The sequence below is a fragment of the Vipera ursinii genome (genome assembly GCF_947247035.1).
Source record: "Vipera ursinii genome assembly, chromosome: 3".
Lineage (NCBI taxonomy): Eukaryota > Metazoa > Chordata > Lepidosauria > Squamata > Viperidae > Vipera > Vipera ursinii.
This window is the reverse complement of record NC_139516.1, coordinates 165,185,795-165,212,742: the sequence shown is the minus strand read 5'-3', so window position 1 is coordinate 165,212,742 and position 26,948 is coordinate 165,185,795. Positions and strand designations below refer to the sequence as shown.

General features: G+C 39.8%; 1 protein-coding gene across 2 annotated transcripts in view; it reads right to left on the bottom strand.

The window, feature by feature from the left end:
• YES1 (YES proto-oncogene 1, Src family tyrosine kinase) overlaps nt 1-20,239 on the bottom strand; it is a 52,246-nt gene extending 32,007 nt beyond the window's left edge. For both annotated transcript variants that reach the window (XM_083359368.1, XM_083359367.1), the window contains exons 1-2: nt 19,602-20,239; nt 220-492 (exon numbers count right to left, since the gene is read on the bottom strand). In XM_083359368.1, coding sequence (XP_083215494.1) covers nt 220-484 — 265 coding nt within the window. In that variant the 5' untranslated portion in view covers nt 485-492; nt 19,602-20,239. The remainder of the gene's footprint in view (nt 1-219; nt 493-19,601) is intronic.
• Nucleotides 20,240-26,948: the final 6,709 nt, after the last annotated feature.

Sequence of the window (26,948 nt, the reverse complement as noted above, 5' to 3'; positions counted from 1 at the left end):
ATTTATTTTTTAATCATCTTTTGCACATTGCTTGGAGCACAGGATACTCATTCCTGTTTGCAGCAAATCAAGCTTTTCTCTAGTACTGCTTGACCTTTGTACAAACTTACACATTTTTTAATAACATAACACATTTTAGACTAAATCACGTACAACTCTTACTTCAGTACTACTGAAGGTTTTTTTTGTATCTAATGGTAACTATCTGACTATGCTTACCTGTTAGACTACTAGGATATGGACATGGCACTGGAGAAAATGAAGAAGATGCTCCTCCGAAAGGTGTCATACCAGATGACCCACCAAAAGGAGTCATGGAATGGCTATTAAAATTAACCGATGATCCTTTTACTGCAGGTGACTGATTAGCTTGGGTTGAATCGGATCCATAATTGCTGGCATGGGAGGTAATTGTCTCCGGAGTATTCTCAGTTCTATATTTCATGGTAAGAGTTTTATCTTCCTTGCTCTTAATGCACCCCATGGTCTTTTCTGTAGAGAAAACAAAGGATAGTATTGCAGGTGAATATTTCATTATTATTGAAACTGTTAACTAAATATTTAGAATAATTTGGAGACATATTAGATTGAGACATTTTTACTCTTTAAAACAAAGATTTTAAACATCTCTGTCTACAATTAGTAGATAATCCACATGCCATTAGAGTTTGTTGTACGCAGTAATATTATTCCAGCTTGATGGAAAATAATCACCCAATATTATTAGAAGTAAACCTGAGAGAAAAAAACCTGAAGCTTTAGTCAGTAGTTTAACATCAGCCTCCATGCCTTGCTTTCAACTTTAGGCATTCATGTTTCTAACCAAAGAAAAGCATTAGCTGTTACTCTGGGTCTAATGAGTAAAGACCTTAGAAATTTGGTCTGCTTTATTTCAAAACATTCTTTCCAACATAGAGACACACCTCAATTCTGCACAATACTTGGGCCAAGGTTTCAGTTTGGGGGAAAAATAAGACTTCCAATAATAGCTGGTTCCTTTAATAATAAATAATAATTGCTTTATAGCTGTTGAAGATTTTGATCCTAGTAGGCCCTCCAGATTCCCTTGGACAGAAAACCACCCCCAAGAATTTAAAGGTATGAACCTGTTTAGTGGAATTCTCTATATTACATCCTTGTACTTTGTCCTTGCTGGAAAAGTCCACTTGATATTTTAATCAATTGAAATTAGAATACTTTTGGTGACCTCTTTTTGCTCTCTAAACAATGAAATGATATATGGTTTGATAATGCCACGTTACTAGACTAATGCTGAAAATGACATGCCTGATGGTAATTAAACTGAATCCAAGCACTGATTTGAATTATATGCTAAATTAGAATTATATGCTTACAATCCAATTAGCATTTGTGAGTCAAGCTCTTATAATTCAACAGGAGAAACATTGCATCTATGAAAATTGGGAAAAAAACAGCTTGCATTAAAACTGATAAAACACAAAACCTAAAAGATTCCTATAGGGTACCTTTATGGATTATCACCAATATGTACACTGATATAGAACAGATACATTTTAAATGATATTTTAAAAAGCACTGCATTTCCAAAAAGATAACCTATAAGAGTTACCTTTATCTAGCAGCTAGAACTCTGTCAAGCACCTATGAATTTTTCTCATTATTTTAAAAACAAATACAATTTACAAAATACACTATGGACTATGCAAATCCTTATAAAGGGAAGTTTCTTACTCCCACACATGCTTCTTTTCAATATAAAGAATATATCAGAAGTAAGTTTTCTTAAAAAGCAAAGGGATACATACACATTAGAATTCTATCAAAGACTGAAAGTTTTTAGTAGAAGGAATATTGCCTTCAACCCTCCCAAACTATAGGGACAATTTATTTATATATACAGATGTATGCACATTTGTGCAATTTGCACGATCATCAACTTATAAATTGTGACTGATAGCTAACGTAAGATCAAAAACATTGAAAAACCCTTTGAAGAACATAAAACCCCCAAAACCATAATATTGAATGAAACTAAACCACTGGAGGTATGCTGTTCCAAAGGATAGGTGCTGAAATCAAAATGATAGGTCTCCTGCACATCACTCAATGACCCTGATTCATAGAGTGGACTTTAAGTATGCCCACTCTGTTGTATCTTGAGAAACAGGCAGGAACAATAAGAAATAAGTAGTCCTGTAAATAACTCTGCTTAATGTAATGAAGAGCTATACAATGGTAATTAGCACCCTGAATAGTACCCGAAGGCCTATAATGAGCCAGTGCAGCTTGCAGAGTAATGGTGTTGATGGTGTAGTATAATTATAACGGTACATAATACTGCATCTGGACCAACTGTAACTTCAAGTAGTCTTCAAGGGCAACCCATATAGGACCCATTGCAATACAGGTAGTCCTTACAACCACAATTGCGACCAAAATTGCCATTGCTAAGTAAAACAGTTGTTAAATGAGTTTTGCCCATTTTATGATATTGTTTTACCACAGTTAAGTGGCAACCACACTGCAGTTGTTAATGAATCATGTGGTCATTAGGACAATCTGGCTTCCCCTATTGACTTTGCTTGTACGAAGGGACACAGCAGCACAGAGGCTTAATGATGCTGGATGTGCTGAGCAATTGCCAGAACTCTGTTGGTTTGAGTCCAGCTCCCTGAGATAGGGTAAGTTCCCATCACTTTTCCTTAGCTCTTGCCGACCTAGCAGTTCGAAATCATTATTTGCAGATAGATAGATAAGTACACCATTTCAATGGTGGGAAACTGCTGGCTGCATTCTGTGTTGGGAGCTGGAATCAGTGCTGGATCTGTCCAGATGCAATAGGCGAGAAACAGTGGAGGAAAGCCCTGGATAAGTCAAGTTCCTTTGACAATCCTGCAGGGCAGTTGGTATGAAGCTAGTTCGCCTTCTTGTGGTGCAGTGGTGCAACAAATGGACTAGCAACTGTCAGCTGCCAAAAGGTCTATCACATGTATAACATAGTAGCCTCCCTGGACTTGTATGTCGTATGCTAAATAAATCTGCTTGTTGGAAGGCACTGGGAAGATTGCAAATGGTGATCCCATGACCCTGGCACAATGTAACTGTTGTAAATATAAGCCTGTTGCCAAATGCCTGAATTTTGATTACATGACCATGAGGATTCTGCAATAATTATAAGTGTGAAAGTATTTTTTTCTGCACTGTAACTTTGAAAAGTCTCTAAACAAATAGTTATAAGTCAACAACTACCTATAGTCCAAGCAGGATATAACAAGGAATTAGTGGGTATGAACAGGTCTTCCTGATCCAAGAATATTTACAACAAACTCTCTTGGTCGTCACTGCCACCTGGTTTTAAACACCACAGAGAGTTCAAGAGGACTTCTCAAACTGCATACCAGTTCTATCTGGGAGTGCAACCAAAGCAAAAGTAAAGATGGACATCTTCAGATCAAGGAATCCCCAAATCCCTCAGCCACTCAGGCTTGGCAGGGTTAAACCAAAGTTTATTTTTCTCTATCCAAACCACCATAGCCTCCAGACACCAAGAAATGGTCTTAACAGCTTGGTTGGCCAAGGATAGAGATGCATTTCTAAGTATTAACAGTAAAGTGATGATTTTTAATCCCAAGATAATGATCTAACCCAGTGGCGTCATGTAGATATTAAACATAAAAGGAGAGGATGTAGAACTCTAAGAAGATTCAAGAAGGAGGGATCTATGGCTAGACACCTTTCTCCCCATCTACACTGACTGGAATCAACACAAAAGGATAGAGAAACATTTCACACCTAACTCAGAAGCCAATCAAAAATGATACGGTACCATGATTGATGGTATTAAAACCTGTTGAGCAATCAAGGAAGATCAGAATGGATGCATCACCCCCATCCAGTTGCAACGAAGGCTATCTACAAGTATAATCTATGCCATCCACGTACTAGGGTCCAGCTAATGTTTTCTCCAGAATTTTCTGGATCTGCAAAGCAACCATCTTCTCAATCACTTTCCCTAAAAGAAAAGTTGGGGGCTGTATGAACATAATCCAGCATTGTTGAATTGAAGGATGATTTCTTTCGCTTTCCTCAAGGATGCATTAAACACTGCCCTGAAATCCTGCCCATTTCTCTCTGTCCCCTTATGTCAAACAAAATTAAGGCAGAGTTATTTTGAGTTTCTTTCTCAAATTTGCTTCAATCTGTGTAATATTGCTGTAAATCACTCCTTAACTGTTCTTTCATACCTTCCCCAAGGTCATCTCTAATTTCATTTTACACCAACACTGAGGTTCCTCTGAGTCTAACTGTAGGGTGCAAGTCTTATGACAGCTGCTGAATGCAGCCAGCCCTCCTCCAGCCAGTTCACTCCTGGTCCCACTAAGCACTGTCTCCTGGGTCACCATCACCACCACTGTTCAGGTGGAGATTGAGAATTAGACCTGAAACCCACTGCTGTCATCACCATCTGAGTGAGCATCACAACCAGCTCTGTGGCCATCACCAGGGCAGTGCTACCAGATATTCCTCAACCAAAGGTGGTACCCCATTACCATGTGCTTCAGCTGCTGTCACTCCACTTTTAAATCACCACACAATTCAGATATCCAGATTCAATTCAGATATTCAGATATACGCCTAGATAAAATGTCAGCTACTGAGCAGATTATTTGGCCATCCAAAAGGCAGTGTCTGTTAAAAACAGCCATGACATTCAAATTTTTCTGATCTAATTATGAGCAATCTATGATATCCAAGTACAGTTATTTAGTCCAAAAGAGAACTGTATCAATTACATTGTTATGCATCTCCTTTTGTGTATAATAGCCTGTTATTGCAGTATAAATACAATTATCAAGAGATACAACATAATTCTGTAGTCAGAACTGGTCAGCCTGAGGAACTTTAGAATTTGGCAGAAGGATTTAATCTATGATATCATCCAAACTGTAGAAACCAATATTTCAGCCACATTTGCACAACACTACATTGATTTGAATGTTTAGTTATGTTCTGTTTTAAGTTTTTCCAAATCTTTAGACACTTTCAACACTTTTTGGGCAACGTTCTTGTTCTTTCTCTGGGAGAAATTGACATGGCTGGTCTTCCGTTTTGCCACCCCCCGCCGTGGGTGTTTGGAACCAATTAAATGGTACCGCCCCAGACGCTTAATGGATCCCCAGAGGTTCCAGGCAGCTCTGGGGTCCCCACCTGCCTCCCTTGCTCACAGCTCGGCAGATGCCTTAGTGGAAGCCTGGGAAAGGACGGCCACTGAGGCTCTTGACCGAGTTGTACCCCTGCGGCCCCTGACCCGGTGCAGATCCCGTCGAGCTCCATGGTTCTCTGCAAAGCTTCGGGAGATGAAGCGTCGGAGACGGGGCCTAGAGAGCGGTTGGAGGTCCAGCCGATCCGAATCCGACCGATTGCGACTAAGAGCCTACATTAGGTCTTATCTCGCTGCGATAAGGGAGGCGAGGTCTAACCACTTCGCCACCCTTATCGCGTCCGCAGATAATCGCCCGGCCGCCCTGTTTAGGGTGACTCGCTCCCTCCTAAATCAGGAGGTGAGGGAGGATCCCTTGCAGGGCCGTGCCGAGGAGTTTAACCAACATCTGTCGGACAAAATCGCTCGGATTCGGACCGGTCTGGACTCTGACTGGGCAGAGTCTGACGATCAGGACACGGGTGGTCTTGTCGATATCACCTGGGAGGAGTTTGATTCTGTGACTCCGGAGGAAGTGGACAGGATCATGGGGAGGCTGAGCACCACCACATGTTTATTGAACCCGTGCCCTTCCTGGCTGGTCTATGCAGCCCGGGAGAGGACACGCAGCTGGTTCCAGGCAGTTATATCGGCTTCTTTGAGTGAGGGTATCTTCCCCGCCGTCTTGAAGGAGGCGGTGGTGAGGCCTCTCCTCAAGAAGCCTGCCCTGGACCCAGCTGTATTGAACAACTTTCGTCCTGTCTCCAACCTCCGCTTTCTTGCGAAGGTTGTTGAGAGTGTGGTGGCGTATCAGCTCCCTCTGGTCCTGGATGAAGCGGATTATCTAGACCCTTACCAATCGGGTTTCAGGCCCGGGCACAGCACGGAGACGGCATTGGTCGCGCTGGTGAATGATCTCTGGAGGGCTCGGGACAGAGGACATTCCTCTGTTCTAGTCCTATTAGACCTCTCGGCGGCTTTCGATACCATCGACCATGGTATCTTGCTGCGGCGTCTCAGGGGATTGGGAGTGGGAGGCACAGTTTTACAGTGGTTCTCCTCCTATCTCTTGGGACGTTCGCAGTCGGTGTTGGCAGGGGGGCAGAGGTCGACCGCGAGGTCTCTCATTTGTGGAGTTCCTCAGGGGTCGGTCCTCTCGCCTCTCCTGTTCAACATCTACATGAAGCCGCTGGGTGAGATCATTCGTGGCTTTGGAGTTGGGTATCATCAGTACGCTGATGATACCCAACTTTTCTTTTCGACCCCAAACCACCCCAGTGATGCCCTCAACGTGATGTCCCGTTGCCTGGAGGCGGTTCGGGTCTGGATGGGGAGGAACAGACTTCAACTCAACCCCGACAAGACTGAGTGGCTTTGCATACCTTCATCCCGGGTCTATTCGGACATTCCACCTCTGGCTATGGGGGGTGAACTATTACCCCCCGTAGATAGGGCTCGCAACTTGGGTGTCCTCCTAGATTCACGGCTCACCTTAGAAGACCACATAGGAGCTGTGACTAGGGGGGCCTTCGCCCAGGTTCGCCTGGTGCGCCAGTTGCGGCCCTATCTTAGCCGGGATGATTTGTGCACGGTCACTCATGCGCTCGTGTCCTCTCGTCTGGACTACTGCAACGCTCTCTACATGGGGCTGCCCTTGAGGACCACCCGGAAGCTCCAACTGGTACAGAATGCAGCCGCGAGAGTGGTGTTGGGAGTCTCCCGATACTCCCACGTTACACCTCTGCTCCGTGAGCTGCATTGGTTGCCAGTTGTCTTCCGGGTGAGATTCAAGGTACTGGTAACGGTGTTTAAAGCCCTCCATGGCATGGGGCCGGAGTACCTCAGGGAACATCTGCTGCCGGCATCAAGCTCCCTGCGCCCTGTGCGTTCCCACAGAGAGGGCCTCCTCAGGGTGCCACCGATCAGAGAATGTCGATTGGTGGCCCCCAGGGGGAGATCCTTCTCTGTGGGCGCTCCGGAGCTGTGGAATCAGCTACCGGCAGAGCTCCGGATGGCGCCCGATCTTCGCTCCTTTCGTCGCGATCTCAAGACATTTTTGTTTGTACAAGCTGGCCTAGCCTGATGGGGATCGGTGGGGTTGTTTTATTTTTGGTCTTTTAATTTTATCTCGGGGTTTTTTAGAACTGTACTTCTATTGTTTTTAATTAGGGCAATTGTTTAATCATCTCTTAATGTTTGTATTTGCTATTTTATTCTGCCCTGTGAACCGCCCTGAGTCCTCAGGGAGAAGGGCGGTATATAAATGTTATTAAATTAAATTAAATTAAATGTTATAATGTAATACTTTATTTGACAATAAGTGCAATAGCAAGACAAAGATGAGCATGTCTTTAAATATTGAAAAGGTACATAACCGCATGGCACATAAAAATATTTTATTCATATTTTAGAATATGTTTTAAAACTTAACAATTGACTAGGAAGAATGTGAATAAGAAAACGTGAATCACAACTATTTTAAAACATGTAAAATTGTTCTGAATCATAGCTCAGTCCATAGTTTAAACATTTCTATCCACAGGTGTTACTTCTCCCTATAAACCTTCAGCAATCATTTTGAAAGTGTACATAGTAACAATTTGGAAAGTAGATACAGGTTAGTGACATGAATCATATTAGTATAAGAACTCTTTGTTACAAAGCACATGCTTAAACCTCTCACTAAAAGTTAATGGTAACATAAACTAACCCTCCTGCACTTTTCCTTGGAGGCAAATTCTACTGAATTAAATGGGAATTGATATACCGTGAATGCAAAAGCTTTCAATCACAAATGCTTACTTTTGCCTGAATTGTATAAAATGAACTGTTTTGCTTTTGTCCTTGAAAATGACTTTTCTGAAAACAATACAATAAACTCACTAATTTTAGGGATTACTATCAGAATACAAGCAATGGGAATTTACAAAGAATGTGAACAGGAAACATAAAAAGAAAAAAGGATGCTTCCATTTATAATATTCCCACTTCCTATCCTGAACATTCATTCTTCCCCTCTGCATGTCAGCATTTCCACCTTTTCTCTTGTTTCATTATCTCCCATGTAGTACGAAAGCAAATAAAAAGCAAATGACAACCACAGTAAGTTATATACAGGAACACAGGCAGTTTAATGGTTTGTCACTTCCCTTTCCCAGCTAAAAAGCAGGTAAAAGAAACTCCTTCATGCATATTAAGAAAAGCAAAACATCATGTTTTCATCTTTGATTGACAGTTACATGCAGACTTCGATTTGTGGTTTTTTCCTTCCATTCTGGGTTCAGTATAGACAATTAAAGGTAAAGATAAAGGTTCCCCCGCACATGCGTGCTAGTCATTTCCGACTCTAGGGGCCGGTGCTCATCTCCGTTTCAAAGCTGAAGAGCCAGCGCTTGTCCGAGGACGTCTCCGTGGTCATGTGGCCGGCATGACTAGACGCCAAAGGCGCACGGAACGCTGTTACCTTCCCACCATAGTGGTCCCTATTTTTCTACTTGCATTTTTACGTGCTTTCGAACTGCTAGGTTGGCAGAAGCTGGGACGAGTAACAGGCGCTCACTCTGTTAGGCGGCACTTGGGATTTGACCCGCCAAACTGCCGACCTTCTGATCGACAAGCTCAGCGTCCTAACCCACTGCATTATCTTTTCTCTGCTATACTTGGCTTGGTGTAATAAAAAAAACCCTAGTAATGGTCTGTTATTTTAATGCTATTAAAAAGAAGCACTACTTTTTGACAAAGCGAGGGCAGGCAAGACAGGAGAGGTTCAATGTTTAGCTCATTTACCATGTCTAATCACATCCCAGTACTATTCATTTTCTGCATGTGAACAACTGGTGAGATGCATGTAGTGGCTTAAATGCAGAAATCATTTCTGAAGGAGAATGGATCAAATTACATTTTTTAAAAACAAACAAACACTATTTTAAAAGATGTAAACATAATGTAATGAAATTATTCTATTCATATTTGGTTGAATAGGGGTATTTATCAATTTAGAACAGCCCAAAATTATGCCAACACTAGCTGACAGTGTCTTTTTACAACTTCTTTCACACTCATGCAAAGTTAAATCAATTTGGCACTCTTTCTGCTAACCAATTGTGTCCTTCAAGTCTAAGAACTATTCACTGAATTGAATTGCTCTATTAAGGACTGTTAGCTGGCATGGGGAATACTGAGTCGACTGACAATGTGCTTCAGTCACAAAGAAGTTGCAGCAAGATTTTCTAAAAAACACTGTTTTTTCTAAAAAACACAATCTCTATTTAAATGAAGCTAACTAAATAGGATACAAATAAAGAATGTTTCCGGAAAAGACTAAAGGTTCGGCGGCCTTATGGCTTAAGCCATATTTGACAGCAAAACCAAACATGTGCATATTTCATTAAAAAGGTACACACTAATTAAATACTGTATTTTCAGTTACCCTTTTGCCTGTTTTTTTTAAATGAAACATATTTTGTATATTACCAATTATAAAGAAATCTTTACAAAAAAAACTTCTGGATTGTTAAGATTCAAATACTTCCACAATAGTGCAATGCCCATCAACTCAGAAATAAATCTCACAGAATCAAATGGGGCTACTCTTAATGTAAATAGATTAATTCTTATAGAATTTATGATTTAATCAACATGTGCAGTGTTGCAGAAATATGCAACATTAAATAAACACACACAAGGTATATACGATACAGGCAAATTAGAGAGCTCTTTATTAATCATTTCACTTCACACAGGCACCATATGCACTATGCAAATATAACATATTTGCTAGTTCAATATTTGCATATTGAAAGAGCTAGTTGTATGATCCATTTCTGGGAAAGACATCTTAAATCCAAAAGAACTTTGTGATTACTGAGTAAGAATGTATTGCCCCTACTGAATAACCAGTTTAACAGAAGCTACTCTACATTGCAGTCAACCCTGAATTAAACTGATTATTGAGAGGTGAGTTGTACAATTACTGACAAATTATATATAGTGTGACAGAAAACTATTCCCTGGAATAACCCTATTAAGTGCTTTATTTGAATTAATTTTAATTATAAATCTACACTGAATTAAATAATTTAATTTTTCTCCTACCCCTAGTTATTAGAGTGTAATCCCTGATAACTTACTCAAAAGCCAAGTACACGTGTTAGATGAAAATGATTACATGCTCTTGCACTGAACTAAGTCGTTTTAATGTGGTTTTCCATTAAATTTTAAAACTGAAAGTGACTAACCTAACGGATTTTAATTGCCCTAACAATTTTAAATATCATATTTTAGTTAATTTTTCTCAGCCAAACATTACTCACTGGATTGTTGCGATGATAAAAAATTGAAAAACAATCCTCACATAAACTGCTTTGAGCTCCCGAAGAAAAAGCGAGATATAAATAAATGTAAAATCACGAAACTGTGTCTCACTTACTTTGGCCGTGTCACGCAGGGCTGAAGAAAACAATTATGTTTAGAAGAATTTGTGGTAAAAGGAAACCAGGCCATGAAAGAACAAATTGGCTGGACACTATCTAAGAGCTGACAACAGACAGAGCATAGAGAAACTCAAAGAAATAGTGCAAGATGAGAAGATGTGGAGAGACTTGTCCCATAGAATCACCAAGAGTTGGACCAACGGAACGTATATTATCAGCAGCAGCAGCACCATGGAAATTAAAGTTTGGTTGTTTGATTGCTTTTTTACTGATACACTGATTCAAGAAAACAGCAATATTAGACATTTTTCTGTCTTATATCGCTAATTTGAATTTCTAAAGGGTTCAGACAACATACGGTGCTCAATCAACATAGTCTTGTAGTGCTTTAAACATAAAGTAACAGTCTTGTAGTTTTTCCTGTAGCAGAACAGATTTGCTGTTTTGCCACATAGATACATTTCTAGGGTAGTTAAACTTAATCACATTTCTTGTATGATCTGCAACTTGTTTTTAACTGTATGAAGAATTACCATAAATATCTATTTATAGATCATGATGAGAGGAGAAGGATACTACATTCTATCATTGAGGTTATCTCTGATGAAAGAGTCAGAAAAGCAAAAATCATATATAATAGTAAATGCATGAAACTTTGAAATCCCCCCAGAATTCTTGTGGGTTTTTACTTTATTTTTGCTGCAGCTAACATGACTACTACATTATAAAAACCTGCTTAACAGTATACAAAAACATTAGTTAGTTTACATTTAATAATAAATCTAGAGATTGACATCCAATCTTCTCAATAAATTCAGAGATATTACAAATATTTTAGAATATTTAGTGCCAATAAACTGAAGCTCAAGAAAGGCTAAGTTGTTATTAATTTATAAGAAATGTGGATCATGTGGGGCAAATTCCCTGGACTGGTTCACAGAAACATTTGGCAAACATTTAGAAAATGTAACCACATGACCAACATCTTTAACAAGGACATGATGGATCATCTCCGTTCAGCAGGAGCTAATGAATGTACATCCTATTCCTGATCCAGAATAATGCCCTGCTTATAATTTCTGAGACACACACTCAACAAATTGACCCAAGTGAGTGGGCATATTGTACCTAAATTCTAGAATATTCATCAATTCAGGATCCTACACTGGCAAAATCCTGAAAAGAGATTGACATTTTAAATGCTTCTATACAGAGATGGAAAAGGGTGAGACCTTCCTGATCTGAAGGTGAACGACCAGATGAAGATTTGAATGGCTACTTGACAATGTTATTCTGGGCGTCATGCGGAACAGAAAAATAAAGGAAAATGCCATGCCAAGAAACTCAGTCCATCTGTCCTATAGCTGGCTGAATACTTATTATCTATCTCTCTTGCATGAGCACAATCTGAGAACATTGCACTATGTATACACAAAAAAAACAATACCTGTTGGAGGAAAAGAAGCAATCACTGCACAAGGCCTAAGGTATAAAAGAGCACCAAGCAAAACCACTCTTAATCCTGTCCTCACAAGTAAACATATTGATCTTTAGTTCCTATGCAGTATTTAAGTACTGTATGTAACTACTTATATTCCAAAAAGTGCAAATAACAAAACTTTCCTCAAATCTTTTTTTCATGTAAATCACAAAGTCCATTGTATGACCAGCAGTAGTAACCAGAACATTTTTAACTGTTCCTCCAAGGGGGCTTTCAATGTATATTTTCCATCAGAGTTAACTTTAATAAGCAATGACATAGGAGCATCAAACTATGGGTCACCATACTTCATTTGCTATTTCCTGATAGTAATGTACAGGCAAAGAGCATACTGCTTTTATTTTTTATCTCTACTGTGCTTCCCTGAAAATAAGACCGGGTCTTATACTAATTTTTGCTCGAAAAGACGCATTAGGGCTTATTTTCTGGTTAGGGCTTATATTCAGTGAAATATGGTACTAAATGTATCCGTCTCTGATAATCTTAACTGGAGCTTATTTTGGGGGGTGGGGCTTATATTAAGAGTGTCCTGAAGAATTATGCTCTTATTTGCGGCGAAACACGGTAATACAGTTCAGCAAAATCTATTTGGGTATTTCTATTTATATGCCCTGTTCACCGCCCTGAGTCCTTCGGGAGAAGGGCGGTATAAAAATTCAATAAAAAATATAATAATAATAATAATAATAATAATAATAATAATAATAATAATAATAATAATAATAAAAAAATAAATGGCTTAAATTTAATTCTGATGAATTCTTCTGTTATCAGGACTCTGAATTCTTAAACCGCTGGTCTGGTCAGAGAATATAGAAATGGAATTACATTAAGTTTTACTGGAAACAGGTTAGCCCATAAACATTTTGTTGGTTGATTGGAACATCATCTCTTTAAAGAGTTTGTGTGGTCGATTCACCAAATTGGCATAAGATTTTTCTGCATGCAAGTCCTCTTTTGTTGCATAGGACAAGTCATCTTAATTAACAGGTATAATGGTCCTGCTTTTAAATTGTGTGTGTATGTGTGTGTGTGTGTGTGTATGAGGGGTGTTCAGTGATGATCAGAAGCATAGTAAAAGCCCAGTGACATTTTTCCACTTGGGTGAATAGATAGGGAGCTCCCTCATACTACAGGCTTGACTTTTGCCAACAATTTCCTCTCTTTTGATTCTGCCATAATTGTACTTGGCCAGGTATGCAAAAATGATTTGGGACTTGTTCCATGATCACTAAACTTGTATAATGAGCTATTAGGAGTTACCACCGTGCAAGGGCAGTTATTATTTTTGTATTGTTTCTTCTAGTTGCTGAATTCCTGGTTAGCAGAAGGTTCCTATTCTCCTCAACTAATTTCCTGATGTAGCCTATCTGAGTATCTGTCTCCTTTGCACTGTGTAGGCAAAAAATAAAATAAAATGAGAAGTTGTAGAATGTAGTAATATAAGAGGATTTAAATCTGTGTGTGCAAAAATTACTGCCCCCTTTGATGATTTTACTATGTGCCATGAAAAGATATACTATACAATAGAGGATACTATTGTGTCAGTGAAGCAATATACTGAATGAGTTCTTTTCCTGCCACTACACACAATGGATTTAATCTATATTTAATTGACATGGGTGTTATTAACTTGCCATACTATGACTTAAGAGGGTCAGCATTGTTGCCTTGGCTCTATCTATTATAAATATTGCCTTCTATATCTTGTGCTATAATTTCCTCTTAAAACGTAATCATGCAACAGCCTTTATATTGGCTATGACTCACAGTATGGCAGACATATTGGATTGCTAATTAGATTTATAAGCCTATCGCTTTGACTTGTTAATTGGGGAGAGTGTGATTATGTATTTTTAATTCAAGTGAAATAGTTCTATCTTCAGAAATTCCATCTACCAAGATAACAAGTAGTTCTTGGTTTATTAGCACAATTGGAACCAGAATTTTCATTACCAAGTGATGTGGTCATATAGTATAGTATCACATAACCACATCATTGATGGCAATCCTGGTTGCCACTCTTAACTCCAGGCACATGGGTTCTTAAGTGGGCAGTGGAGGGAGTCCCAGATAAGAAGCGCAGGTGGGGAGTGCGGGAGGCCCTGGGAAACTTGGCACAAGATGTGCCTGATTTCTGAGGGTGCTGCAATTTGGTGCAACCTCAGGGAGGCTAGAGAAAGAAGATGTGAGGTGTGTGCATGCATGTGTGTAAGCTCAGAAGGCCAGGAAAATAATATGTTGTGGCTCAAGGGCTTCATGGTGTGCCACAGCCCCAAGACGTCAAGAAACCTCCGAGCTGTAATGCAGTGCCCCTGGAAGTCTCGGCTGCCCGTCCGTGCAGCATAAAGCTGCTACACCCCAAGAAGCCCAAGCAATATGATGCAAAGCTGCCAGACCTCAGGAAGCACAAAGGGGCTTCTTGGCATATTAGGATTCTGGAACTGCAAGAAGGACTTGAGCTGCAGTCGAGCATCAAAAGGGGTGCTGGAACAGCAATAAATTAGGAGACCAATTGTCACTTCATTCAGGACCGTTGTAACTTCGAACAGTCACTGAATGGTTGTAAGTTGGGCATTACCTATACTACCATTCACAATCTCGTATTCTCCAGTTGTATTGAAGCTTATGCTGGCAGAGGATAATAGATGCTGTACAACACTTCAGTGGGTACAGGGTCAGAAGGGGTTTGGAATATGATCCTTCTGCTTGTCTTTGGAATGATGCAAGAATAAGTATTTTTCTTAAGGTGATTTTTTTTAGATAAGAAATATTTCATTGCTCTTAAAGTTGATTTTGGTAAGTAATACAATAAAACAATTTATTCTGTAATAAAAACAAATAAACAACTCTATTAAAAATATATAATTCTATATGTAAACATGGGGACATGCTGTGCTCCCAAATACAGACAGAAGCATAGGAGAAAACTCATCCATACTTATAGGGAGATTTCTAGCTTTTCAGAAGTGTTCTAGTCTTTGGTTTCCCCCATTTCCTTGTCTTGGACTTAAATGATACTGTTACATTCTTTAGACACTGGAGTGCACAGTTGTGAAGTTTTGGTGATTGGATTTGGAAGTTAGCATAGCTTCTGAGAAAGAGAAAATGAAGCCTAAAAATTATGCCATCACCCATACCCCAAAGCTGATTTCTCTCACAAAGTATTTTTTAAGGGAAAGGGAATTGCTCTTTAACTATTTAAAATTAGCTGAAGAAAAGATGGTCTTCTCTGAGCCCAATTCCTCTACCAAACTAAGATCCTCCAAATGAAAAAGGAAATAAAAACAAACTCTTTGTATTTAACTGGACATAATGACTCCTGCCATACAAATTATTAAAATGTACATAGCAGATTCTATCATAATGAGGGAGCAATTTCAAAGTTATTTATAAAATGACTATATCATAGGTTATCACCAGTACTGAGATGAATAAACACTCTGTTGTCGTATCAATTAATCACCCATTAGATGTATTTTACGGTTATAAACCAGAAGCTGAAAAGCAACCTGACAGTAGGACAGGCTACTGACACTATCAAGACACTTGACAAATTAGGCATATTTCTAGGATACCTATTTCTGATTACGGATTCACCTATAGAGGAAATTGTGGCAGTCCTATCTCAGAATCTATAGGAATGCCCAAAGAAAGAAGGAAAATATAATTCTCCAAGGCACATATTGGATGGAGAATGAATTACAGGTGAGAATACGTGATTTATATGTAGATGATTCAAATATAGATTATTCAAATGTAGCTAACTAAATGTTGCTGGCTTGGAACATAACAGAGCATATTTGTCACTGCATATCTAGAATTGTCAATGCAAGTATCAAATCATCTAAATTCTCAGATAAAGTGAGAGTAGGTAGGAGCTGTGTTTCCAAGACAACATATTGCCAGAAATATGCAGCAAGGTTGAAGCACTTTAATCAACACAGTATATTTCTCAGATTAAACAAAAGATCCCCTATATTAAAATAAAACAATGAAATTGTTAAATATTGCATGGATTTAGGCACAAATGAAAGAAACGAATAGACAAAATCTGATGTTTAATTTTTTATGTTTGGGAGTTTATTAGATATTGCATTAAAATAAATGGAAATGCTTTCAAATACATGCACTTAGTCAGTATAGATTCTCCAATCTATAACAGTATTAAAATTATTGTGCTGTGTCAGTGATTCTTAAGCAATAACTCAGCCTAGAATGCTTACCAAACTTCATAAGTACTGTTTGTTTCTTCTGCCTTGCTTTTAAATGAACAGACTTTGTTAACGTGTTATGTCATTATAGAACATAAAAAAATGAAAACTTTCCAAATGTCTAAAAGTTTGGAATTTATGCAAGAAATGAATACTTAAAATTCATTGTTCTTATTATGATGTTCTTTTATCAATATAAAATTGTAATTATTATAACAACTGGGAACACACTGGCCTTGTTCACATGACACACACTGGAGGCAAACAGGTCACATGAACTTGAAAAGTGGTTAGCATCCCAAACAATGAATTCTAATGGAATTCAATGTGGCCCAAAACAGAACCAGTTTTAGGCTAAATTGCTCCTGCCTTTAGATCATGTTCTCCTGACATCATGCTAAGCGGTGTAATGCATACTTTGTAGATTCTCTTTGACTTTGTTTATTTATATAACAGAATTGGTCTGGACTGGTTGTTGCAGTGAGCTATATTCTGGCTTAGCAACAACAAGTAATCATATTCTTGGCTTATGATTCTGATTTGCAAGGAGAATCAGAAGTTCTGATTCAGACCTTAACACAAAACAAGCTAAGAGTGGAAATTTTGCTTGTTAGCTGCTATCATTGGTAGCAATGCAGGTGTAATATTTTCTTGTTCTTTAACAGGCTGAATTTCTAAATAATTCATACTGTATGTCCAAATCAATGCATTAACTGAACAAATTTTAACAGTAGATATTTCACAAGATTATTATAATCAGAAGTATGTGTATAGTGCTTAACCAGTTTAAAATATCACACCCAACTTCACAACTGATTAAAAAGTTTTAAATTGTGAAAGAATTTATATAAATGGCATGATTTATAGCACTTGGTACACAATTCTATCTTTTTTATACATACCTATTTTAAAAAGGATCCTGCCTTGCATTCTGGCAGTAGATTAGACTTTTTTTTCTTTAGAAACATTTAGAAACATGCAAATGCATATTAAACAGTGATTTTTCAGACTATTGTGTTAACTGTGGGACTAAAAGACATATTTTAACATGTCTTTACAATATGAAAGGTTTACAGGTTTAATTTGAAATCCCCTTACATCAGACATGTCAAACTCGCGATGTCACATGACATCGCACCACGTATCGGGACGGTTTTGCCATTGTCGGCAATGGGGTGGGCGTGGCTTCCAGATGACGCAGAGAAAAGGACCCTTTATTTCAGTATTTCCTACACCAAGCAGAAACATCTCCAGGGTTTGTGTGTATGCAAATGGTGAACTCTAGCAAGGTGCCAAAACACTGTTTTAGGAATACAGATATTCTAAACAAATTTGAGCTTTTAGAATACTGATGGGTTTTGTTAGGCACAAAGAACTCTCCTCCTTGAATTTATTTTAGGTCTGGTTTATATCACATTAATGAAACATTTTCTCTACTGCTTTACAAAGCATAATGTATTAACTTGTTTTGACTCAATTCATTCCAAGTTACTTTAACTAATAATTTAACTTGTAATATTTTATTAGACAGTATGCCTTATTTAATATAACTTGAAGTAGTGCCAACAAAAGGTTCTCCCTTTTAAGATATGCAATGGGATTCTCTTACAAAATGTACATGAATTCCCAATACATATATTAATTGTAATGAGGCTAAAGCCAAATCCCATAATTTAAAATCTAAATATACATACGATATGGAATGGGATGTTCATTCACTTTCTTGGGTAGACAAATGCTTACTACTTTTTTCAAATAAAATATAAAGTTTGTCAAAATTGTTTTAATTGTAATTAGGTGAAATTGATCAAAATGTACAATTAGAAATTCATACTTAGAAATTAACAGAAATCTATGAAAATCCTGTATACGCTGTATTGCAGATTGTCTTTCCAACTTAAAGTACAGCATTTCCCTAATTGTCTATTTTACTATTTTCTTTGCATTATCATACAATATATACCATTTTACCGCAACAGAGGAAAAAAGAGCAGGGCTTGAAGGAAGCCCAAACTTTTTTTAAAAAAAAAAAAAAAATCATATGAAAATTTAATGATTCTTAAAACCTGGCTCAAGTTTCTCACTTAATAGGTTGGCAAATAAGCTACATCTCCATTGGGATCGAAATTAAGAAATCAATGCTCAGTTATCTCGATTGCCACACCACTTTGCTACTTTGGTTGCAGCCATACCCTACTTAAAACGATGCTATGCTATAAGGCAGTGTTTCCCAACCTTAGGAACTTGAAGATGCGTGGACTTCAACTCCCAGAATTCCCCAGCCAGCATAGCTGGCTGGGGAATTCTGGGAGTTGAAGTCCACGCATCTTCAAGTTCCTAAGGTTGGGAAACGCTGCTATAAGGAACGACCTTTGTATACTCAGCAGCACAGACACACATTGGAGACTCTCTACGTACACTTACGGGCAGGAACTTTTTCCTGGTGTTAAGGAAACTGAAAACGAAGGAGAGCGACGAACAGTTTGAAAGGGGACACCTGAAGTTCCTATTTCCTCCTTTTCTTTTTCAAAGGAAAAAAAAAGGGGGGGAGGAGGGGGAACCCGAGTGCAACAACCTGCCCTGGAAATCGATCATAACGACCCCCCCCTTCCTTTCCAGTTGGCATCAGACTGGCAAGAACAAGCTAAGCAAACAAAATAGAAAACGAACAGGCTACTGCAGGGGTCTTCAAACTTGGCCCTTTTATGACTTGTGGACTTCAACTCCCAGAATTCCTCAGCCAGCTTTGCTGGCTGAGGAATTCTGGGAGTTGAAGTCCACAAGTCATAAAAGGGCCAAGTTTGAAGACCCCCTGGGCTACCGGAAGGGAAAGGGGGAAGAAAAGAGCATTGCAGGGTTGTTTTTTTTTTAGGACGAAGCACTTGAAAGGGACCCTTTGAAGCCTTTCCACACCCGCGCGAGGCCGGTAGGCGCAACCGCGTCACGAAAAAAGCACCCTGCCGGGTAGAAAGGAGGAGGAACTTCCAGTAAAAAAAAACTTTTTTGGGGGGAAACGGAGGGGGGAAACCACCCCCACCCCTCCCCCGAGCGCCTCCCAAACCTGCTACTCGCAGGCGCGGGGCTGCTACGAAGCGGACCCACGAAGCTTCCCCCGCTCCTGAAAAATGGGCAGGATCTTGCGGGGCCTAGCGCTCTCCAGGCGCCACCGCCTCCGCGCAACGAGAGTGGAGAAGGGGAAAAGGCTCGGGGGGGGGGCGGGAGGAGGAGGAGGAGGAGGAGGAGGAAGAGGAAGAACTGGAAACTCTCCTCACCTGGTGCCCGCGGGCCACTCCGGGGGAAACCGCCAAGCCCTCCCCTCCCCTCCCGCCCTCCTCTTTGCAGGGGAGAGGGCGCTCTCGCTTCAGCTTCAGGACGAGAGGAGCCGGTCCGGCGCCGAGTCTCGCTGCTGGGGAGACCCGCGTCGCTGCTGCTGCTGCTGCTCCTCCTCCGCTCAGGTACAGTCCGCCGTGCTCAGCCCTGCCACGACCGCCCCATAGCCTCCGGCCAGGGACTCCCAGGGAAACGGCGAGCCCAACCGTCGCTTCCAGAGGCCGTACCTCAAGCCCAGGCCGAGAGGAGAGGGAGGAGCCGGGATGCTTCGCCTTTCCACACGCACCAGGAGGCGGGCGACGAGGCGTTGGGTCCCCTTCAGTGCAGCCCCAGTTCATCGTCCCGACCTAACATGGCGGCCGCCGGAGACCCGAGGAGGGGAGAGGGAGAGGGAGAGAGAGAGAGAGAGGAGCGGGAGGCGGCCGTGGCGGCAGCAGCTGTTGCTGAGAAGCAACTCCGGCTCTCTCCCGGCGCGGCGGAGGCAGCTCCTACTTTCCTAGCTTCAGTTCGGCGGATCTCGCCAACGACCGAGAGCGCCCCCTTCCTCTGGGAGCCGTCAGCCCTGACCTCCCGCTGCCGGGGGTGGGTGGAGGTCAGGGCCGGCCGGCTGAGAAGGGAACTTGGAATTGCTTTAAAAGGAAAACGCGGGGAAGGGAGCCGGCGGTTCTGAGTGAAACCGGGATCCCGGGAAGTTTCTAGTGCAAGTTTTGTTCCTAATAGCAGCAGTGTTAAAAACTTTTCATGCGCAAAATGCTGCCTGGGTTAGTCCACCCGAGCAGCTTCGCTTTACGCGGAGCTGTAAATCCTTATTTCCACCGACTGAGGGTGAGGGATTGACTCGTCTTACGTCTGGTTCGACAGCCCTCCCGAAATTTGTTGAGCAGTCCCTTCCAGGGCAACTTGTTTTCATCTAAAATTAGTCAGTAGAATAGAATGGATTCCAACATTTTAAACGATCTACTAAATAAAACAACTCCTCCCCTTCCTTCTACCAGAGTTGTCTTGCTTAACGATTGAACAATCACTTACAACCCGAGACTTTCCAGCAATGATCCTGAAGAAGGTTCTTCCATATACCTTTCGAATAGTAAAAAAAAAACTATTCAGTTTGAAGCAATATCATCTACTAACTTATGAGCAGTATTGGAAACAGTCTCTTAATGTGTAATTAGCACACTTCTAGACAAAGCTGTTACAGTGATGTGCATTCATTCTTCATCTGAAGAATGGTGTGCATTCGTTCTTCATCTCAAGAATGTTATGCACAGTAGTTGTTTTCCATCCAGTTATGATATAGTTTTTCACCACAAGAAGTCTTAAGAGAAGAACATTAGTATGTTGGATAGCAGTGTAAAGACCTACTAGTGTGGGGGGAGCCTAACATTTTCTACAGACTGAAAATCTGTTACAGATCAATATAATTATACTAGCTTTGAAAAAGACTGAGATTCAAAGGTGTCAGAAGGGTTTGTGTGTGCTTCCATTTTTGTGGCTATGATTGTGTGATCAACACTCTGCCTTTTTACAAAGCTCCCAAATTAAAACAAAAAAAGTTGGCTTTGTTCAGCAGTCACAGCTGCTATCTTGACCTGTTTTGCTTCATCTCCCCCCCCCCTCCAGATGCCCTGTTGGGATTTTTTAATTAAGGCATTTTAAGTCACAGATGCTCAGAGATGTAACTCATTTCATATAATTTATTATAGACATTTGAACCTTACCAATTGCTGAGAAAGAAAACATGATTAGCTTTTGACAGTGAAAGTGTATTACTAATAAAACAAGCTGCTAGACTGATGAGACACATTAATTGAAATGACATTTTTTTTAGAAAAGTAAGTTGGCAGATTTATGTTGAAATTTTAATGAGATACAATTGTGCTTAAGAGTTTGTGAAGCCTTTTGAATTTTCAGTACTTCTGCATTAATAGGATCTAAAATGTGTTCTGTTCTTCATACAAGTCCTAAAACTAGATACAGATAATCCTCAATTTAATCATAATGAAACCTGCCCATTATGGTTGGAAGGCCCAGTAGTGGGCCATGGCCCACAGGTTGGAGACCCCTGCCTTACATGACCTCTCAGTGGCTTTCAATACCATCAACCATGGTATCCTTCTGGACTGACAAAGGATTGGGGGTGGGTGGCACCATTTTGGGTTGGTTCACCTTTTTTCTATGGGGCCAGTTGGGGAGAATAGATCTTGCCCTTGACTCTCTGCTATGTGGGGTGCTGCATATCTGTCACCAAGGTTTGAGGTATCAGTATGTGTACCACCACTATCCCTGGTGAATTAAGCGATGCTGTGTACATCTTATTCAAATGTTGGGGGCTGTGAGGGACTGGATGGAGAACAACAGGTTTCAGCTGAACCCTGGCAAGATTGAGCAGCTTTGGGTTTTGAGATACTGGAGTTGCACTGCCCAAACAGGCCCTTTGCACAATCTGAGGGTTGTTGTGGACTCACAATTCCTGCTTGAGGAGCACGTGGCAATTGTGGCTAGGAGGACCTTTGCAAAATCTCAAATTGTGTGGCAGTGACACCTGTTCCTGGATCAAGGGGCCCTACATAAGTAGGTCATGCCCTGGCCACTTCCCAATAGGACTGCTGCAATGTGCTCAATATGAGGCTGCCCTTGAACAATATTCAGAAACTTCTGCGGTTTCAAAATGCATTGATGAGAGCAGATATGTTTGTCTCTGATAGTGCATATGTTACACCTCAGTTGTGTGAGCTGCATTGGTTACCAATGTGTTTCTGGATCCAATTCAAGAGGCGGATGTTTGAATTACTTTATTAAAACATGGAAATTGATGTCTCATGAAAAGAGCTTTGGTTCTATTGAATCTGGGTCACAGTAAAGAAAATAATTCTACAAAACTGGAAAGAAACTTATTCTAAGTTTAAGGAACAGAGTTAAGATATGATTTTATTATCTATTTTGGAAAAGCCATAAAAGCTATTAATACTGATATTTTTCATTTCATTTATATAGCATTTATATAGTTACCCATCTCATAGAAATGGGTAAGTTGTATAGGTGGTGTACAAAGATTAACAAAAGCCAAAAAATGAATAAGATTCAACAGAAAAAAAAGAAGTAACAGAGCAGTGTTTCTCAACCTCAGCAACTTTAAGATGCATGGACTTCAATTCCATATTCAATTCTGTTTTTTTGGTGTGTTTTTTTTTACAAAATAAAATATCTCCTCAATCCTTGTAGGAGATACCAAAAAAAACACCTGTCTGGGTCAAGGGCTTTTGTGTCTCTCTTGTGTCTGGGTCAATCTAATGGGGTACAGAAAAAAAAGATGTATCTTCATATGACAGTAGCACACTTGTGTCAGTACTATTTAAGATCAGTTTTGTGGCATCATATACTTATTTATGTCTTGTTGAGTTTAACTAAACTTATTCCAGATGCAGATTATTCTTTAGAACCCCTTTGTTATTATTTGAAATGAAAGTTAACATCACAGTTATGTCTAATATATTTTATAACAATTCTTCTATAACTTGACTGGGGAAAAATAATTAATATGCTTTCTTTGATCCCTGGCAGCCTCTGTTTCAGAATATTTCTCCTTAAGTAAATAAAGTTTCTGTGTGCTCTTCTAAGACAGCATTTTTAAATGAAAAAAACCAAACTATTTTTAACCATAATATACACATGAAAAGCATTTGTGCACCCTTGGTTATTAATTCTCTACCTTTGTCTTTCACATTTGTTTCATAAATAGTTACAGCAGTAAAACCGGATTAAATTATATAAAGCAAATTTATTGCTGTTTGCTAATCTTTATCTCTTCATATCCCGTCTCCGTTTGTTGGCGTAAAAGTGTTGCTTATGGTAACTTAAAATAATTGTTCCTTTGTTTGACTTGTTTCTTGTCTTTCAGGGGCAGTAATATGATTGTCTTGCAGTTCTGTTAGGAATTGTATTCTATATCTTGTTCATCTGAAATACATTTGTTTCCAAACAATTTAAATAATAGAAATGAAATATTTGAAATTGTACATCTTCACGTTTCAGTGATTTATAGTCAAATGTGCTAAAATAATTTTTGACTAAAAAATTCTGTTGAATGTAAATTATGAAAAAGGTAATAATTATAGTGAGTTAAATACATTTCATGTTATTGATAAGTTTTGAATTTTTACTATGTGAACAATTGCTATTAACATTAAAGAAAAGAAATGGAAGTAAGTTGAAATTCCTCTTCCCATACTTTGATTCATGAGGTTATTTGGGTCATGAGAAGGTTTGAAAAATTCATTTGCTTCTTGGGATAGATTTGATTCCCTGTCACTTCTTTCTTTAAAAAAAGTGAGCAAATGAGACATTTAAACAGAGTTCTACTGAATTTGTTAAGCTAAAATGTTATTAAAGTTCTTAAGAAAGTCACTTGAAGGACAGAATTCATTTTCCTATTGGAGTCCCTTATCATATGAAGTGTAGTGTCAAATTATTTTTTAATCCAAATTCAGAGTAGTAACCTTTGCTAATATAAGCATGGATATGAATGCTGTGCTTCAAGCATATATGTCAAAAAGTTTCAAATAAACATCTATCACACCATTGCACTCATTTCTCATGCTAGTAAAGTTATGTTTAAAATCCTACAAGCTAGACTCCAGCAGTATGTGGATAGAGAACTACCAGAAGTACAGGCAAGATTTCGAAGAGGCAGAGGAACTAGAGATCAAATTGCCAACATATGCTGGATCATGGAGAAAGCTAGAGAGTTCCAGAAAAACATCTACTTCTGCTTCATTGACTATGCTAAAGCCTTTGATTGTGTGGATCATAACAAACTGTGGCAAGTTCTTAAAGAGATGGGCGTACCAGACCATCTTATTTGTCTCTTGAGAAACCTATATGTTGGCCAAGAAGCAACAGTGAGAACTAGACACAGAACCACTGATTGGTTCAAATTTGGGAAAGGAGTCCGGCAAGGCTGTATATTGTCACCCTGCCTATTTAACTTATATGCAGAGCACTGTTGTGATTCAGGGTCAGCCTGTGGGTTTGGCATTTGGGTCGGATGATTCAGAGGAGGAGGGGGGTGTTGGAGAGGTTGCTGAGGGGGTTGGAGAGCTTGCTGATGAGAGCCCTCAGCCAGGCCCCTCCCACCTGGTCATGACGCAGACCCAGCTGTGTGAGCCTGACAGCGTGGATGAAGATGACCTACAGCTGGCCCTGTTCAAGGACGCCCGACGCAGGAGGCAGTCAATCAGGAGTAAACAGAGGAAGGCAATGGGGCACCTCGGAAGGAGGCAGAGAGAAGCCTCGCCCTGAACTGTATAAAAGGGGAATGCATGGGAGGGCTGGTTTGCTGAAGGCAACCGTTTGAATAGTTCCTGTTACATGGTTCGTGTTTGCTCTCTTTGCTCTCTTTGCTCTGTTTATGTTTTTATGTTAATAAATTTGGCAGGCTTAGTTCCAGCCTCTTGCCTTCTTGTAAAAGGGGTTGTTCCTGCCTTATCTGCAGGGCCGGTAGCAGGCTGGTACAGAACAAGCACATCATGAGAAAGACAGGGTTAGATGAATCAAAAGTTGGAATTAAGATTGCCGGAAGAAATATTAACAACCTAAGATATGCAGATGATACCACTCTAATGGCAGAAAGTGAAGAAGAACTAAAGAGCCTCTTGTTGCGGGTGAAGAAGGAGAGTGCAAAACTTGGGTTGAAACTTAACATTAAGAAAACCAAGATCATGGCATCCGGCCCTCTCAATTCCTGGCAAATAGATGGGGAAGAAATGGAGGTAGTGACAGATTTTATTTTCCTGGGCTCCAAGATCACTGCAGATGGGGACTGTAGCCAAGAAATTAAAAGACGCTTGCTCCTGGTGAGGAAAGCCATGGCAAATCTAGACAGCACACTAAAAAGCAGAGACATCACCCTGTCAACAAAAGTTCGTATAGTCAAGGCTATGGTCTTCCCAGTTGCAATGTATGGCAGTGAAAGCTGGACCATAAAAAAGGCTGAGCGCCAAAGAATTGAGGCCTTTGAACTGTGGTGCTGGAAAAGACTCCTGCGAGTCTCTTGGACTGCAAGGTGATCAAACCGGTCAGTCCTAGAGGAGATCAATCCTGACTGCTCTTTAGAAGGCCAGATCCTGAAACTAAAACTCAAATACTTTGGCCACCTAATGAGAAGGAAGGACTCACTGGAGAAGAGCCTAATACTGGGAAAGATTGAGGACCACAGAAGAAGGGGACGACAGAGAATGAGGTGGCTGAATGGAGTCACTGAAGCAGTAGGCGTGAGCTTAAATGGACTCCAGAAGATGGTAGAGCACAGGAAGGCGTGGAGGAACGTCCATAGGGTCGTGATGGGTCGGACACGACTTTGCAGATAACAACAACAACAAGTATACAAAAAAGTGTCTATCTGGAAACAGTGTCAATATGGAAACAAAACATGCAGTAATAAAAATAATTTTGTAGTTTTTACAAAAAATGATAAATGAAGAGTCGGGTAAAAAGAAGATACTTCTTAAATTTAAAAATCTATACTTCTCTACCAGTTGTAAACAATGAATATTTCTTTTTGGAGTTAACCTTAGCCTTGGCCGTAACAAATTCATGTATGAAAATCTGTCTTTTAAAATTAATTTTAAGAGGCACCATAAAAATAGGGTGTTTGCCTTTTGATCCTTCAGTAATTTGATCGGATTGTTCATAGATCCAGGTGAGTACTGCTTGGCTAGATTCACATCTAAACAGGGATAGCATGATTTGATGTACATAAAACCAGAAACTTTCAGTGTCTGACTGCATATTTAACCTGCCCATAGCCTTCAGAATATTATTAGTGTTATGTTGATTAAACATCTGCACTGTGTAGTTGGAAACAAGATGAGAACCAGAGCAGTGTTCATAGATGTTTAGCCCTCCTTGAGTAGGAATGCAACCACTGAGACAATTTGGGCTTCTCCAGGTTTTCCATATGCTCAAAATACTCAGGATTTGGGGTTTCTATGTTTTAAAGCAGTGATACACACTGCTTTTAGATCAACATCCGACTAGGAACCAATAAGCTAAAAGGCATACCTCAACAGCTTATCTGCAAAAATATTCAGACAATCTGTTGTTTCTTTTGTGACTGCTGTACTGTCTTTATGGTCTATTATAAATGTGCACTGTGCTTTCTTACACGTTTGGGTTTCATTGTGTTCATATTAATTTCTCCATCATCACTCAATGTTACTGCTACCACAGCCTCTTGTACCATCTAAGTCTTACAAGTTTAGAAGTGTTTATTTTATTTATTAAATTTATTT